The 18797-nt window shown below is 38.3% G+C and overlaps 1 protein-coding gene across 6 annotated transcripts in view; it reads right to left on the bottom strand.

Moving 5' to 3' along the window:
* Positions 1-18797, bottom strand: part of GANC (glucosidase alpha, neutral C) — a 71068-nt gene that overhangs the window by 45024 nt on the left and 7247 nt on the right. For 4 of the 6 annotated variants that reach the window (XM_061430883.1, XM_061430885.1, XM_061430884.1 and 1 more), the window contains 4 exons: positions 13757-13884; positions 7893-8075; positions 2411-2456; positions 327-393 (listed from right to left, as the gene is read on the bottom strand). In XM_061430883.1, coding sequence (XP_061286867.1) covers positions 327-393; positions 2411-2456; positions 7893-8075; positions 13757-13884 — 424 coding nt within the window. Of the gene's footprint in view, positions 1-326; positions 394-2410; positions 2457-7892; positions 8076-11646; positions 12542-13756; positions 13885-17191; positions 17361-18797 lie in introns of those variants that run through there. The other 2 variants (XM_061430886.1, XM_061430887.1) reach the window with 2 other exon arrangements.

The raw sequence follows: 18797 nt of genomic DNA, 5'->3' as shown, positions 1-18797 counted from the left end.
TCATCACTTGACTCTCATAAAAACAGAATGTAGAATTTGCAATTGATTCACTGAAGAGTACAAGCAGTATGCCGACCTAGGTCCCTCTATGAGACCAGAAGCTTCATAAGGCCTATATTTCTCTTACACTCCCCACAAGTCATACGCTCACTATTTCTCTATTGCAATGCATTACTGAAGAATCGTGGTCCTAAATATGAGATTTCTGTTCACCTTACAAAAGTCACGTATTTAGGTGCCAAAGCTCAAGGGACTTTTAGATAGAAACTTCTGGCTATTTTGGAAAGAACTGTTTGGAAAGAACACTACACCAATTTCAACTGTACCATTAACTTTGACATCCACAAAATTTTCAAATTTCTCCTCCCAGAGGCCCAGTTCCTCTTGATTTTCCTGTTGGTACAAAAAAGAAAAAAGGTAGTAAACTAAGGCTATATATTGCAACACATGTGGTTACCGCAATAGCACATTTATCTGATTAGAATACTAGACTGAGGAAATGAGTTCATCTTTTAAAAGACCAATTTGTGATATCAATATACAAAATTAGATCTGTGTTCTATATAAATGCCATTAATCATCCTTATGATCTACAGCTAACATGAATATATTTTTTATTGTGGTAAAATATATATAACATATATATATATATATATAAAACTTACTATTTTAACCATTTTTAAGTGGCATTAAGTACATTCACATCATTGTGCAACCAACATCACAATCCGACTCCAGAACTTTTACATCCTTCCAAACTGAACCACTGCAACCATTAACAGTAACGCCCCATCTCCCCTCCCCAGCTCCTGACAACCACTTTTCTAGCTCCTGTCTTTATAAATTTGACAACTCTAGATAACTCGTATAAATAGAATCATACTGTATTTGTCCTTTTGTGACTGGCTTATTTCACTCAGTATAACGTCTTCAAGATTCATCCATTTTGTAGCATGTGTCAGAACTGCCTTCCTTTTTAAGGCTGAATAATATTGCACTGTGTGTACATACCTCATTTTGTGTGTGCATTCATCAGTCAATGACTCTTGGATTGCTGGATTGCTTCTACCTTTGGGCTACTATGAATACTATTCTGCTATGAACATAGGTACACAAACATCTGTTTGAGTCCCGCTTTTACTTTTGGATATGTATCCACAAATGTAATTGCTGGATCATATTGTAATTCGATGTTTAATTGTTTGGGAACTGCCACACCATTTGACATGAATATCTTTACAAGAGCCAAAATGATGGGAAAGCACTTTGAAAAATGTAGTTTTTATATAGGTAAAGCAAAACATTTAGAGTCAAATAACCTGGGTCTCTTTTGAGAGACTCTAAGCAAAGATTTTGGCTGAGATGAGCACTTTCTCTCACCAGCTTCAATTAGCCAGACTACAGGTTGTGTTACTATGCTGGGTGGAGAGGTCAACTGGGATGGTGACTGCTCAGGTTCTCAATCTTCTGACCTAGAGCTATGAATGTCCTACCTTTACAGAAGTCTCTTTTTCTCTGGTAAAATGAAAAGTTATAAAAGAATTGTGTGTGTATATAAAAAGCACATTTCTTTTTTAAAAGTGAGCTATTTTCCTGTTTCTAGGTTATTTCTTTATAATGAAAGCTCTGTAAAGTGAGTCTGTGTGTTGTGTGTTTGGTTCTTTAAAATCACGCCTGGATTCTTGATGCAGGGATTATCATCCTGAGGTCTAGATAGGTTTTAAAGTTTGTGAACGCCCTGAAATAGTATGAAAAAAAATTTTTTTTTCCTACAGAGATGGTTCATAGCTTTCATCAGATTCTTGTAAGGGGGTGTTTGACTCAAAACCACTACCTAGGCTATCTGACTAGAGGTCTCCCCAAAGCTGGTCTAATGTATTAGTGCAAATATGTGTAAGGCACAATAACTATGTTAGTTGTTCTGAAGGGTCAGTTTCAGTCAGTTCTCAAGAGGAAGAAGCATTTGTATTATTAAACTGGAAATATTTTTCACCTTCCTGATGACCATAGCTACTGTCAGAGACTCTTTGAAGATGCATGTGGCTTTGGATAAAGAGGTTTCTGGAACATCCATTCTCCAGAATTCAGCCAAAATAATCTTTTAGACACAGAAATCAGACCATGCATCTCTGCTGAAGACCTTTGCAGTTTTTCTTTGTTCTTAAAGTCCAAAAAGGTTAATGTGGCTTGGAAGAATGTAAGCTCCATGATAATGAGGCAATTAGATTAGTTCGATGATATACCACCAACTCCTTGAACAGTGCCTGGCCTATAGGAGGTCCCATTTATATATAGTAGAGCATTGACCAACTACCCATCTGTATAAGGGAAGAACAGACCCACTATATTTGTATAATGATGATAATAGTGGAAAAGATTTTTAAAAGATAAATTGCTCTATGTAGATTACCTGAGTGGTGTCAATTGATGCATCCTCCTCATTTTTCTTGGTAGCTCTGTTGTAATGCAAAAAAGTTGTTTCACTCATGGCAGGACCGACAATTTGCTCAATGATAAAAGATTTTCATTTCCAACTTTTGAGACCCCATACTTTATATCCTTTAACTTACTAAAAATAACATCATTATAAAAATAAGTTTACAAAATTAAACATTTATGGTGAACATTACCAAGAGCTTGATATCTTATAAAAATGTAGACAGATTTGAATTTTCTTGTTAACTCTTTTAAAAATGCATTAATCAGTTTTTTATTGTAATACATGCTCATAATACTAACTGCTGCTGCTGCTGCTAAGTCGCTTCAGTCGTGTCCGACTCTGTGCGACTCCATAGACGGCAGCCCACCAGGCTCCCCCGTCCCTGGGATTCTCCAGGCAAGAACTCTGGAGTGGGTTGCCATTTCCTTCTCCAATGCATGAAAGTGAAAATGAAGTCGCTCAGTCGTGTCTGACCCTTAGCGACCCCATGGACTGCAGCCTACCAGGCTCCTCCGTTCATGGGAGTTTCCAGACAAGAGTACCGGAGTGGGGTGCCATTGCAGGTCTCTAATTATAATAGTGAGTGAAAGTCATTCAGTCATGTCCAACTCTTTTCGACCCCATGGACTATACAGTCCACGGAATTCTCCAGGCCAGAATACTGGAGTGGGTAGCCATTCACTTCTCCAGGAGATCTTCCCAACCCAGGGATCAAATCCAGGTCTCCCTCATTACAGGCGGATTCTTTACCAGCTGAGCCACCAGGAAAGCCCAATTATAATAGTGGATTCATCTATTTCTCTTTGCAGTTCTATATTCTTGCCTTAAGTATTTTGATACTCTGTCATTAGGCACATACACATTAAGGATTGTTGTTTTCTCAGGGAATTGACCCCTTTATCATTATGTAATGGCATACTTTATCCCTAATAACTTCCTCTGTTTTGAAGTAAGCTCTTTCTGAAGTTAATAAAACTACTTCTATTTTCTTTTTCCTTTTTTTTTTTTTTAAAGATCACAATGCTCTCATTTATTTGAGGAAAAAAGAATTGTTTTGTGATATTTAGAAGAAAAAACAGCTTACTTATAAGTAAAATTCTTTCTCTTTGAAATGAGTTAGTTAAAAAGAAAACAATCTTTATTATATGAAAGAGTATCTTAATGTAACACACAATATATTTTTGGATATAAAAACATAGTTATGCCATCAGCAGCATTCAAAATTAGCTGAGTATCTATACAATTACAAAAATTGATTCTTGTTCTAAGAAAAGTGTTTTAAAAGCTCATCATATTAGAATAGGCACAATATTCTGAAGACATATAAATTTCCCATGGGCTTTTGAACCATTCTTACCCTCAACTTCACAATCGGAATGTACAAAAGCAATGGAAGATCAGAGTTCAGAGGTTGTTTATTTTTCCTTTCCTTGTTCAAAGTGTCTAAGACAGGCAAACACATTGAAAAAGGCAAAATAAACACTTTTCACAGCAGAAGATCACCAAAGTGCATGTAAACTATGGTTCCCCTTTAGGACATTACACAAGGACAATGTTTGTCTGTACTTCGAACAAGGCTCTTACCTCTTCTTGCAGCATGAAAGTTCAATAGACAGGGGACAACATTCTGCCACAGACCAATCTCAATCTGGTCTCCAAGAATGACTCCCAAGGATGAACAAGGATATTAAGTCTAGGTTACCATTTATATCAGGGAACTTTTGTCCATCTATGTCTATTTTTTGGTGCTGTTCATTAAATGTAGTGACATTATTTTGTTGTGAATATACAGATCAATAGTAATTGTTTATTATGATGCTGCGGATTGATTTTTTACTTCAAATAGCCATGTTCCTCCTGTCTAGTGCACTCACTGTTCCCTGGTTTCAGCTCATCCTGTCTATAGAAAAAAAAAAATTTTTTTTAACATATCCAAACCCAATATCAGTTTATCAGCTCCTGCCTACGAAGGACATACTTTTATTTGGTCAATTTACATTAACAATATAGTACAGTGTTAGTCGCTCAGTTGTGTCTGACTCTTTGTAACCCCATGGACTGTAGCCTGCCAGGCTCCTCTGTCCATGGGATTCTCCAGGCAAGAATACTGCAGTGGATTGCCATTTCCTTGTCCAGGGGAACTTCCTAACCTTGGGACTGAACCTGGGTCTTCTGCATTACAGGCAGATTCTTTACCATCTGAGCCACCAGGGAGAAGCAATATAAATAATTAAATGGCAGGAAATCCCTTCTGCAGGGTTCCACTAAGTAACAGAGTACAAAATAAATAACTCTGCTCAAGATTCAATGTCTATCAAAGCCCCTTGCTCTCCAGTCATGTTTCTAACAATATGGTTGGCCTGTTAAACTTTAGCCATTTTAATATGTGTGGTAGTATGTCACTGTTGTTTAATTTGCAATTCTCTAATAACTAATGGCATTGGACATATTTTTCAAGTGCTTATTTGTCACTTGTACATCTTTGGTGAAATATCTGTTTAAATATATTATTTTCTTGTTAAATTTTGAGAGTTCTTTCTATATTATACATACAACTTCTTGATCATATATATGTTTACAAATATTTTTTCTTAGTCTATGACTTATCTTTGCATATCTCTTCATATGGTCTTTGAATGTGCAGGCATTTTTACTTTTGTTTATGTTCATTTAACCATATTTCTTCTTTTGTGGATCATGCTTTTGGTGTAATATCTAAGACCTCTGCCTAATCCAAGGTCATCAAGATTTTCTGATGTTGTCTAGAAGTTTTATGGTCTTAGATTTTACATTTAGGACTATATTATATTTTGAGTAATTTTATTTTTTGATTTTTCATTCTTGTTTGTGGCAACTTCTGAGCTCCTCATATGCCAAACTGGAATTTATAGATTCTTGCCTTTTCATTTTGTTCAAGTTTTTTTTGTTGTTGTTGTTGTATTTTGTTTTTGTAGCTATAATAAAGTTTAAAATTTCTAGGTAATCAAATCCATCTTTTTCCTTACAGCTCTTCAGTTCCTATCACATTAATACAATTAAAAATATTCTATATTTTCTCTTATTTTTATTGTGTGTGTGTGTGTGTGTGTTTAATTTTTATTTACCTGGAATTAATTTTTAAAATTATTTATTTTTAACTTTTGGCTGCAATTGATCTTCATTGCTGTGCATGGGCTTTCTCTAGCTGCAGCAAGCCGGGGCTGCTCTTTGTTGTGGTGTGTGAGCTTCTCACTGTGGTGGCTTCTCTTCTTGTGGAGCACAGGCTCTAGGGGCTTGGGTTTCTGTTGTTATGGCTCACCGGCTTAGTAGTTGTGGCTCATGGGTTCTAGAGCATGGGTTCAGTAGTTGTGGTATATGGGTTGAGTTGCTCCACGGCATGTGGAATCTTCCTGGACCAGGGATCAAACCTGTGTCCCCTGCATTGGCAGGTGGACTCTTATTCACTGTACCACCAGGAAAGTCCTAGAATTCATTTTTGCTAAATGGTTTGAGGTTAAGATCTAACTTATATTTTTCCCCCTAGGTGGATAATCTAATTTTCCTAACACAAATATAAATAAAAATGATAGAAATATAAACTAGTACACAACCTCTATGGAAGGCAATTTGGAAACATCTATCAAAATAACAGATGTACAAACCATTTGATCAGAAATTATACTTCTATGACTCTGGTCTATGGATATATTTGCATGTATGCAAAATGACACACATACAAGGTTATTCATGAAGTAGTTGTAAAACAACATCAGAAATGATTTTAAAGTCCACTAATAGGTATTTCAGAGAAGGCGATGGCACCCCACTCCAGTACTCTTGCCTGGAAAATCCCATGGGCAGAGGAGCCTGGAGGGTCAGACACAACTGAGCGACTTCACTTTCACACACTGGGGAAGGAAATGGCAACCCACTCCAGTGTTCTTGCCTGGAGAATCCCAGGGACGGGGGAGCCTGGTGGGCTGCCGTCCATGGGGTTGCACAGAGTTGGACATGACTAACGTGACTTAGCAGCAGCAGCAGTAGGGATTTCGGAGAAGGCAATGGCACCCCACTCCAGTACTATTGCTTTCATCCCATGGACGGAGGAGCCTGGAGGGCTGCAGTCCATGGGGTCGTGAAGAGTGGGACACAACTGAGCGACTTCACTTTCACTTTTCACTTTCACGCATTGGAGAAGGAAATGGCAACCCACTCCAGTGTTCTTGCCTGGAGAATCCCAGGGACGGGGGAGCCTGGTGGGCTGCCGTCCATGGGGTCGCACAGAGTCGGACACGACTGAAGTGACTTAGCAGTAGCAGCAGGGATTTACTAAATGAATCATAGTGTAACCGTATAATAGAAATGATGTAGCAGCTTTAAAGAAATTAGAAACTACCACACTGCTAAAGAAAAAAAAGGGAGGTACAGAATAATGTGTATCATTTGCGTCAGGAAAGGGAAAAAACAAAGAATACATTAGTTTTACTGAATAGGCATAAATTATCTCTAGAAGGATACATAGAAAACTGGAAACATTGATTATTTTCAAACATGGAACTAGGTAGCTCAAAGGACAAATGGTGAGGCAGACTTTACTGGGCTTTATTAAAAAGCCCAACTTAGAAATCACCCCTAAAACAAAATAATAGGAGTTTATTAAAAGGAAAACTGCTTTAAAATTAATATTTTTAATATAAATAAACAACAAAATATAAGTAACAGACACACAGGGATTTGTTATGCTGTTAGTATTTTCAGTCAAAAAAAGTAAACTGAACTAAATTCATAAGGTACTAACAGTAGGGGTGGCAGGATTATGGGTATTTTAATTTTTTCTTCTTTTCAATATTTTCTATTTAGCCCATAGTGAACACATTTCTGTGATAAAATAAAAAATTTAACAATAAACTTTAAAAATAGAAATTAGCTGAGACTCAGGAAAAAATCACTATGTTAAATGCTTTCTGAAGCTCATGTTAGATGTTCATTATTTGAATAAAAAGAGAACTACAGACTGGAGGATTTAAAAACAATATTGGTAAAAATGGATGAAAAATCTCCTTCTGCAACTATCTTCCAATTCATGTGATCCACACACAAACAGCTTTGATCAAGTGGTTGGTTCCAGAAAATTCCTAGACAACTATTCAAGTCTAAGGTAACTCATGTTATTGTAAAGAGGATAAAGTGAAATTTTGTTAGTTCACATTAACATCTATCAAGTTAACAGGGTCTTTTTTTAGAAGGTGTAGGGTAGAGAATGTAATCAGTCAAAAATATAGGATGTGTTAAGAGTATCATCTTTGCAAATGTCTGGGAATAACTTTTGTCATCAAGTCTGCATTTGTCTGTACAGGTGAAAAGATGAAATTTCTCAGAATATTCCAACAAATAAAGCAAATCAATTTTCTATGGAGACATAGTCACAATCAGATTTTAAGTTCTGTATGTATTAAGTAATATGCAAAAATACCTTTGCTTGGGAGGAACCTGCAGCTGCTCAAAGTACAATTGGCCCAGGGAGTTTATGCTCATTACAACCTCTTCTTCAGATACCAAGTCAACCTTGAATGGGTTTGCTGTGATGTGACACTTCAGATCTCCTTTTCCACTTGCCAACACCAGACTGCCTGTATCCCCTGGGCAAGAAGTCAGCCTGGAAAACAAGGCAGGGAGAGAAAAATAAATTGTTCTAAGTTTATGTGGCTCAGTGAAAGTCTCAGTTCAACTTAGTAAATCAATAAAGCTGTAATTCAGAGTGTGAGCTTTGGTGTCAGAAAGCCTGGATTGAACATAGCTCTAACATGCCCTAGGTGTGTAACTTTGGACAGGTTTATCTTTTCCAGTTCTTGGTTTCCTCATCTGTGAAGTGGAAATGATAAAAGCGAGAACAAACATAGCTTTTTGAGGATTCAATGAGACCACACATGTAAACGAGATCACACAGTGCCTGGCACATAGTAAATGCTCAGTAAATGTTGGCTGTCATCACCATTATTATACCTTGGTCTGGACAGTCTAGGAAAACTGTTTGGTGCACAGACTAAACATTTTTGTTTTCCTTCTCTCATTCTAACCATACATACAGAAACTGAGGAAATAACACAGATTGGGTTATTATCCACTCAGTCCACAGTGAGATGGAAAGGTCAAACTTTCATCTGTTTATTACCTGACTTCCATCAGCCCCCAATTGACAGGTAGACTTGGGGGATGTTTTAGATCCCCCAGGAGTTACGTAAGCTCAGAGGCAGCACTTAAAACCCTAGGTCTAGATATTTCTTTTTCTAGTGCATAGTTACCCTGCTAAATGGTCACAGGCCTCTTTAGGGAGGATTTTTTTCCCCCCCTGCAATTTTTAATTTTTATTTTATTTTTAAACTTTACAATATTGTATTGGTTTTGCCAAATATCGAAATGAATCCACCACAGGTATACATGTGTTCCCCATCCCGAACCCTCCTCCCTCCTCTCCCCATACCATCCCTCTGGGTTGTCCCAGTGCACCAGTCCCAAGCATCCAGTATCGTGCATCAAACCTGGACTGGTGACTCGTTTCATACATGATATTATACATGTTTCAATGCCATTCTCCCAAATCTTCCCACCCTCTCCCTCTCCCACAGAGTCCATAAGGCTGTTCTATACATCAGTGTCTCTTTTGCTGTCTCGTATACAGGGTTATTGTTACCATCTTTCTAAATTCCATATATACGCGTTAGTATACTGTATTGGTGTTTTTCTTTCTGGCTTACTTCACTGTGTATAATAGGCTCCAGTTTCATCCACCTCATTAGAACTGATTCAAATGTATTCTTTTTAATGGCTGAGTAATACTCCATTGTGTATATATACCACAGCTTTCTTATCCATTCATCTGCTGATGGACATCTAGGTTGCTTCCATGTCCTGGCTATTATAAACAGTGCTGCGATGAACATTGGGGCACCTCCCAGAATATTGGAAATAAAAGCAAAAATAAACAAATGGGACCTAATTAAACTTAAAAGCTTCTGCACAACAAAGGAAACTATAAGCAAGGTGAAAAGACAGCCTTCAGAATGGGAGAAAATAATAGCAAATGAAGCAACTGACAAACAACTAATCTCAAAAATATACAAGCAACTCCTACAGCTCAATTCCAGAAAAATAAATGACCCAATCAAAAAATGGGCCAAAGAACTAAATAGACATTTCTCCAAAGAAGACATACAGATGGCTAACAAACACATGAAAAGATGCTCAACATCACTCATTATCAGAGAAATGCAAATCAAAACCACTATGAGGTACCATTTCACACCAGTCAGAATGGCTGCAATCCAAAAGTCTACAAGCAATAAATGCTGGAGAGGGTGTGGAGAAAAGGGAACCCTATTACACTGTTGGTGGGAATGCAAACTAGTACAGCCACTGTGGAGAACAGTGTGGAGATTCCTTAAAAAACTGGAAATAGAACTGCCTTATGACCCAGCAATCCCACTGCTGGGCATGCACAGAGGAAACCAGAAGGGAAAGAGACATGTGTACCCCAATGTTCATCGCAGCACAGTTTAGGGGGGATTAGAAGGGACAGGTTATAATCTTATTACATCCTTGCAGAATCTTCCTCCATGGATTCTAGGCCTTCTCCTCAAGTAAGATGCTTGGGTTCTGGAAACTAATTCCATTGATTGAGAGATTGTCTCTCACTGTTTATCAAATCTAAATAGAATTCTTTTGATTAGTCTATCAAGTAGGACTTTAGCCCATCTATTTCAGTCTAATGGACTCTTTGATATATTGTTCACTCCCTGAGGGTTGAGCCATTCTGAGTACCACACAGGCCCTGCTGCACATTAAGGAAACGTGTTCACCTTGTCTCCAACAACTAAATGCTGCTACTTTGACTTCGCTACTTAGAGTCTCATCATCTCCACTGAAACCAGGGAGTCTGTCTTAATGGTACCATTTCCACTATTGTCTCTAGCTCAGAAAAGACATTCACTCACTATAATGTTTTCCGAGTGTTCCCTCACCAATATATTTCTCAGTGAAGGTAGTTTCTTTTGGGTTCTTTGGAGAGCAGAATTAGGGGCTAGATGAGGTGGCTGTATATGACATACCCACTTCAACATTTCTATTTCCCTAAGTCTATGAATCATTTCTTCTACACTGTGCCAAGGAATTTCTGGTATCTCAGCTTCATTCAGCAGAGTCCATAGCTGACTCTACAGATTACACTTAGCCAATAAAGCAAATAATTAGAACCTCTTTCAGCTGTCCTAGATAGCATATCAAATCTGAATTCTCTAATTTATGTCAGTAAATTTAGCATGATCCTAAAATTATGTTGCTTCTTTCCAGTCTAGGAGTCCTTCAGAAACCATTACCATGCCTATCTCAGAGGTTTTTGCCAATGTAACATCTTCTAATTCTTTAGGTGCCTCTAATTCTTTAGGTGCCTCCTAGGTTTGACTGTAATTGGCTCCCTGGGAATGTTGGGGTCTGACTCTGACAGTGGATCTGGAGGCAGTGAAAGGGAGTAAGAGAGAAGCACAGGGAGCACTGGAATCCCCTGACATAGTATATTTCAGGCGAGGTCAACATGGAGTGTCCCAGCAAGGTAATGCCAGCCTCATCAGAGGAGACGGCGAGTCCTCAGCTGAACTGGGAGGCTTGGTGAAATTCTGAGGTTTAGGTACTCAGAGTTATCCAAATCTTCCCAGATGTTGCTATTCAATTTTGAGGAGTCCTATCTTTTCACAGTTGATGCCCTAAATTCATAGACTTGATAAAGCTCTGAATCCAACTTACACTTCAATTCAGCAAACCATAGAATCTAACCCTGTATTTGACTCTCAGCTACAAGGACTCTGTAGTTACAAGGACTCTATAGATAAAAGAGATGTGTAAGATGGTCATAAAACCTAAGGTTTCTGACAATATCTTGAGCTAAAAATTTAAAAGCCTGAAACTACTGTTTTCTTTAAGTTCTTCAGTGAAATTAGTAACAGCCAGGCCACCTCAGCATTTTGAATTTTGTATGACAATCAGGCTATGCTGATGGCCCCACCACTTGGTCTGCCAGAGCCACACTTTCAATAGGCACTCGATTTCAGGTGACCACAAGTAGTAAGTTAAGTGACTTTGCCAGAGAATGCTGTGGTTTATTGCTAGTTATACTAGTTTGCTAGAGCTGCTACCGCAGACTGGGTGGCTTAAACACAAGAAATTTATTTTCTCACAATTCTGGAGGCTGGAAGTCCTAGATCAAAGTGTCAGCAGGTTTGGTTTCTTCTGAGGCCTTTCTTCTTGGCTTGCAGATGCCCATCCTCTTGCTGTGTCTTCACAAGGCCATCCTTCTGTGTTATCTGTATCCTAATCATCTCCTCTTATAGAACATCAGTCACATTGGATCAGAGCCCACCCTAACGACCCTGTTGTTACTTAACTACATGTTCAAAGGCCCTATCTCTGAACAGTCACATTCTGAGGTATAAAGACTTAGGGTTTCAACATATCAACATATGGGGGGAGGGTAGTGTTCAGCCCCAAACACTAATATCACATTGTCTAATGAAAACCTCACTACCTTCAGAAAATCTCACTACCTTCAGATCCAACCAGATCAGCTAATTAAGCTCATGTTTCAATCCCTGAGGATCTGTTACTTATATTCATTTCTGATACCAACAATTATGTCAATTAAGATTCAACTGTAGATAACGGAAACAATTCTGGCCATTTTAAGCAGAAAGGAAATGACTTAATATGGGGGAATTATGAGCTTACAATATCATGGAAGTTTTGAAGTAGCTGGTTCCTGGCTGAGTGCCCAGTAATAACCCCTAGGACAATACCACATAACTGTAGACCAACAGAACTTCTCTCTCAGCTGGAAGCAGGAAGTTGGGTAAACAGAAGTCAATGTGGCAATGGCTGGACTCCAGGATCATGCCATCTTAGATGCAATCCAGAGAACAAGAAACCACTGCCCTAAGTAGTGGCTCTAGAGTCATTCCAGAGCTGCCAATGCATACCAGCATAATGGGAAACCCAGTTCTCAAATCAAGATACCTTGATGGAACCTAAAATACACCAGAAACTAGCTACCTGTGAGTCTAGGAAATGGAGAAATGCAGTTTTTAGCTTTCTAGTTACTGCAGTAGCCAAAAGCCCTCTAGAAAGAGGTTGAAATAGAAGCAAAACTAAAACTAATATAACATATTTACTACACAAAGCTAATATCACCCTGACTCCAAAACCTGGGCAAAGATACCACAGAAAAAGAAAACTACAGACTGATTTTACTTATGAACACAGATGTAAAAATGTTAAAGATCTACTAGTAAAATGAATCGTCCAGGAGAGTAAAAACTAATGTGACCAAGAAGAAACATACACATACATACACACTCTCATTTGCCAAACTGCAAAGCCTTGAGAACAGTTTCTTTCTTTGAAATTTGCTTATTTTAATTGGAGGATAATTACTTTACGATATTGTGGTGGTTTTTACCATTCATCTACATGAATCAGCCATGGGTGTGCATCTGTCTCCTAAGTTCTTGGCATATAGTAGTGGCTCAGTGATATATTTTAAGTTTATGATAGTTTACCATAGCTAGATTAATTTACCCTTATAATTTATTAACTATTTATTAGATTTTTCATGGAAAAATAATCCACATAAAACTATGATAATGATGTAGTGAAAATTAAAGCATCTGGCATAATGTCATATTCCCTTAGTACAATGATACAAAGAAAATAACAAACCCACAGACAGAACCAAGTAAAAATATCACAGGAAAATGTGTTGAGAACTGAGGCAGATTCTGCAGGTACATGAAAAATCCTTTAATCCCCAAAGACTTTTTTTCCACCTAGAAAATTATTAATTTAACTCTGACTCTAAGTCAAATTACATGTTAGACTTCTGAGACTTCCATTAATTAAAAGTGAGCCAGTCTAACTGTATAAATGACTGTAAGCATTGGGAGTTCAACTAGTACCTTCAATCCCTGGAACCCTGCTGCTCATCTGAGTGAGTCAATTAAATAGCTTTTCTGCTTTGCTGTTGACAAATTTTTTACTTTGTGGGGAAGAGAGAAGAGATCAGAAGCTCTGCTTCTCTTCATTAATAAGTACTGATGAGTCAAATGGCAGAGGAAGAGAATACAGAATGGATAACGTTAAAATGGATAAATTTATTCCAAAATAACTAAAAACTAACTTTGCAAATGGGCGGATCTTTGAAACACAAAATATGAGACTCATACAAAAGCTGCTACTCAAGGTATGATAGAAGAACATATTGAGGGTGTATTCCAGGTAGCATGTTTCTTGGCTTACCTTACAGTGGTTAGCTTGCTTGTGAGGACATCAGGAACTTCATACCTGGGTTTCAAGGGTATTTCTTCATTGATTTTAAGTCTGAAAATATTTCCCTCTATGCCACAAACTTCAGCCAGGAGTGGAACCTGGGAACACATACATGAGATTGGTTTCAACAGCTTACCTAGGTCAGCTCTACAAATTACAATAATTAGAAAACTATGTTTAGATTATTACAGGGCAAGCTAATTGGTGAACAATGGCAATCATGAAGGAAAAGGCTTTCTAGTCTATAAATGTACTTGCCTGGCTCTACCTATAGTAGAAACAAACACCTCCTATGTGTTCCAGGGCTGTGTGCGTGCAAGCCTGTTCAGTCATGTCCAACTATTTGCCACCTCATGGACTGTAGTCCACCAGACTCTTCTGTCCATGGGATTTCCCAGGCAAGAATACTGGAATGGGTTGCCATGCCCTCCTGCAGGGGATTTTCCTGACCCAGGGAGCAAACTCTCATCTCCTGCATTGGCAGGTGGATCCTTCAACACTGAGCCACCTGGGAAGCCCCATGTATTGTTACTATAATGTCTGTTAAATGAAAAGCTAAGAAGGGTAGGCTGGGTGAGGTAATACAGAACACGTATGATGTGGTGCAAGTAAGATATAGGAAGCTGGGAGAATATTAAATCAGCATCAAAAACCAAAAACAAAGCAAAATAAAATCCCCCGAATGATGTTACTGGAACCTTGCTTCTTCAGAGTACAGGAAATAGGGCCCTTAAGCAGTGACAGGACACTGAGGAGTGACCAGGTATAAGTGGTAAATAGGCTGTGAGTTCTTTTACAGACATTCTTATTATAAAATAGGGTTATGATGCAGTAGTTATCAGTAATTATTTTCCCCAGCTTTATTGAGAAACAATTGACATGTATAAGTTTGTTGCTCAACTCCTTGATTTGTTACTTACAAATTGCAAAACTGATCACCACCATAGCATTAGCTAACATCTGCACCAAGTCACATAATTACCATTTCCTTTTTGTGGTGAAAACATTTAAGACCTACTCTCTTAGCAACTTTTAAGTATATAGCAGAGTACTATTAGCTACAATCACTAGCCTGTACATTAAATCTCCAGAAGTTGTTCATCATATTATAGTTGGAAGTTTGTACACTTTGACCAATACCTCCCCCTTTCTTCCACCCCCGATCATATGTAATACTGCTTATATGCTTAATGTTCTTTTGTATATCTTTACTTGAAGTGTGCCATCAGGATTCTAAGATTTGAAAATGTGTTCAAATGTAAGACTGAAATCCTATTAGAGTATGTATTCTTTCCCAAATTAGACGTATATTTCCACTAGTCTCTCAAATTTAATTCAGCTAACATTTATTTGGAATCTAATAATGTAATGTGCTGATGGCTGTGAAAAGGATGGCTAAACTCTTAGGGAGAGTGCAATTTAAAGGAGATGGAACACATATGTAGTAACTATAAAGTATTTTATGATAAGTGCTGAGACAGGACAAGAACGGTGCTGTGCCAGGACAAGGAAGGGCAATATTGTTGTCTGTAAGGAGAGGGGTCTGGGGCATCTCTCTGGAGGAATAAGGACTTGACCAGGGCCTTCAGGAATTAGCAGGACTCTGGGTAGGCAAAAACGGGGCAAGAACATCCTAAGCAGAGGGCACACAGGTTGTCTGCCTATGTGTGATTAACAAATATTGAATCCAGTTTATGCACTCAGAGATCCTCCAATTTTTAGTAAAGTAACTTTCTTTTAAAAATTTATGTTTTAAACCAGAGACTTTGGTATGTTCTGTTCTTGAGGCTACAGCCTAGGAAAGAATCCTAATTATACGAGAAAAAGTAGCAATAACCCTGCTTTTCCCATATGATCTTATGCAAGCAAACACATGTATCAGTGTCAAAGCCCCATTTTGTTTTCATTTTAACTTAAGCAAACCAATTTTGCTAATAGGTAACCCTTTTCAAAGTCAATATCCAAGTTCATTCTTATCTCTTATTACCAACACATTCCTTATTATCATCAACATAGCTTCATTTCCTTAGACCTTAAATCTGTTTTTACTGGCTTAAAAAAATTAACAGTAGTGTACTCTCAGAAGTCCAATAAGTAAAGCTACTTGGGTTGAAGACAGCAGAAAGAAGCTCAGAGCCTCAACCTTTGAGCCCCCTCCCCTCCCTGCACTGAGTCCTGAGACACCTCCACGGAAACCTCAGGGCTCTGTGGATGACAGTTTATAAAGCACTTTCCTGGGCTTCTTAACTGCCAGTTATTGCCCAATTCTTCCACCAAAACTTGGCCATCAGAAAGTCTGGACATAAATGTTATATCCTTCTGTCTAAAACATTGAGAATTTCTAAATATTCCTGCTCTCTAGAGACTTGTTTGGACATTTATTTTAAAATAATTTCCAAATAAATTATTGAATCTCTATTAATGATTTAAAATGATGAAAAATACATTGTTACAGAAGTTAGATTGCTTAAACTCAGAATTATTTAGTGTTGATACACAGATTACAGCAATAAAAATTACAGCAAGATGGATTTATGGAAAATAAGGAACATAAAACTTTTAAACATTTTAAATAAGGTGAGACAGCATGGGTTTTGCTCCCTTAGAAACATTTAAGATATGTAAATCTCTCCTACCAGAGAAAGTGAAATAAATTATCAGAGAAAGGAATACATTTTGGAAGTTCATTTTAGTACTACAAGTCTCTACTTGGTTTTTCACTGAGGCTTACCTCTGTAGTCTGGAGAGTATAAATTCCCATTTCCTATCTTATTTCTCCCATACTCAATAAAAATAAAACCTGGTATTTTGCAATCCATAAGTCTAGTTTTTATTTCTTTGGTTATAAGGAAAAAAATAGACAAATTATAAAAAAATCACTGGTAAAAACATCCTTGTTTATATATTCAAGCAGCAGAGTTATCACAATTATATTACATTTAAAAAATAAAATTTCACCCAGAACCAGTAGAGACTGTGACTGAGTTAACAGAAGAGCCCTACAACACATATTTAAATGGTGGTGGGTATTAACAAAGGAAATTATGACCTCATCAACTATTCCTTGATGGGTGGATCTTGCTTTTCCTCTGGCACTAGGTCTCTCTACTACACTGTAAGGAAAGCTAATGTAAAAGGCATGGAAGAGTGAGCAAGGACCTTTCCCAGCTATTGGTCAAGATCTCCCTACTAAGGGCTGTAGGGGACTTATTGCTCCTTCCTCAGTTGCAGCCGATTGGTTTATTGTAAGCACTGATCTTCTACAGAGAACACTGGCAAGTTAAACTGGATATTAGCCTGTCTTCAAGGACAATTAGCCTGTCCAGGTGTGTTTCTGATTGCTTAGATTCCAAACTATTTTGCCTGTTCCTGGCCATTTCTGTAGAAATAATCCTGGATAACAAGTGGCAGTTGTTCCTCATCAGCTGAGGAGGTGGCTGGTTGGGCAAAGTCTCATTTTTATGAGGCTTAGATGAAGAGGCAAGGGGTAATTTCATGGAGGTGCTCAGAGATTTCCTTGCATTCTTGGAAAAGCTGCTAGAAGTGTTGTCTCTGGTGAAAATTTGCAAACAGACTGCAAAGCAAACATTTTGCCAAATGGTCATTTATGTCATAAAAGAGCAAAAATTAGCAACATAATAGGTCAAAGACATAGGTCAGTTCCAAATAGCCTCACTAGCAGTGCTTTTTAGGTATACTCACCACCACCATGTGAATATACAGTTGACCTTGCAACAGAGATTTGAACTGTGTGAGTCTGCTTTATACATGGATTTTTTTCAATAATAATTTTTTTTTCAATAATAAATACTACAGGGACTTCCCTGGCAGTCCAGTGGTTAAACTTCATGCTACCATTGCAAGGGGTGCAGGTTCAATCCCTGGTCAGGTAACTAAGACCCCATAGCCCACATGCTGAGTGGGGTGGCCAACAACAATAAACCTATAGTACCACATGGTCATTGGTTGGTTGAATCTGCAGATGCAAAACTATGTATACTAAGGGCCAACTGTGAAATTATACTTGGATTTTCCACTGCATGGGGATGTCGGCACCACTAAGCCCTATATGTTCAAGGGTCAACTGTACAGAAAGGAGGTGGCACCCAGGAGTGGAACCTTGATCTTGGGCTTCCCAGACTCCAGAACTGTGAGAAAGAAATGTCTGTTGAGACACGCAGTGTTATGACAGTGTGAGCTGAAAAAGGTTGAATGAACCTTGGTTCTGTCTCCTGGTTGATTATAAAGGGACAGGTTGGGGGAAGGGAATTGGGAAGAAAAATTTCAAACATTAACAACAGACATCGACAACAAAGTCATTGCTTTAAGAGTTTTAATGGGGTGGGGTAGGCAGGCACGAAGAGGGCTGGGTTTGCCTCATCAGTGAAATCTGAGAATTGCAGCTGTGAGCTGAATATGATCCTCCTAGACTTGGGGCTCTGTCTCTCTGAACCTGAAATAAAAAGCTATCATTTTGAGCAAGTGGATGTATGCAGCTTTTTAAAAAACCTCCAGACTACACCCATACCATATCCTAATTGAAATCTCCCGTGAAACACCCATCTCGTCCCAGAAACCACCACTAGTGGTGGCTCCCTGACTATGCAGTGAGCAGGATACAAGGTTCAGACAACTTTAGAAATTACTATCTGAATCTCTGTTGTCCCTAACAAGCAGAGAGGGTACAAAAACCTTAAGTTCCTATTCAGTTCAGTTCAGTTCAGTTCAGTCGCTCAGTCGTGTCCGACTCTGTGCGACCCCATGAATCGCAGCACACCAGGCCTCCCTGTCCATCACCAACTCCTGAAGTTCACTCAGACTCACGTCCATCGAGTCGGTGATGCCATCCAGCCATCTCATCCTCTGTCCTATTAGTCATCTCAATTCTAAGTGACAAGGAGGACATTAAAAATACATTAAAATGAAGTTCAGCTCAGAATTTGAGGGTGATCTCCCCAAACATACACTTGCATGCATTTGTCTGAGATCAGAGTGTGTGGATTTCCTGCAC

Source organism: Bos javanicus, chromosome 10, assembly GCF_032452875.1.
Source record: "Bos javanicus breed banteng chromosome 10, ARS-OSU_banteng_1.0, whole genome shotgun sequence".
Taxonomy (NCBI): Eukaryota; Metazoa; Chordata; class Mammalia; order Artiodactyla; family Bovidae; genus Bos; species Bos javanicus.
The sequence above is the reverse complement of the archived record's forward strand: the minus strand, read 5'-3'. Positions and strand labels throughout refer to the sequence as shown.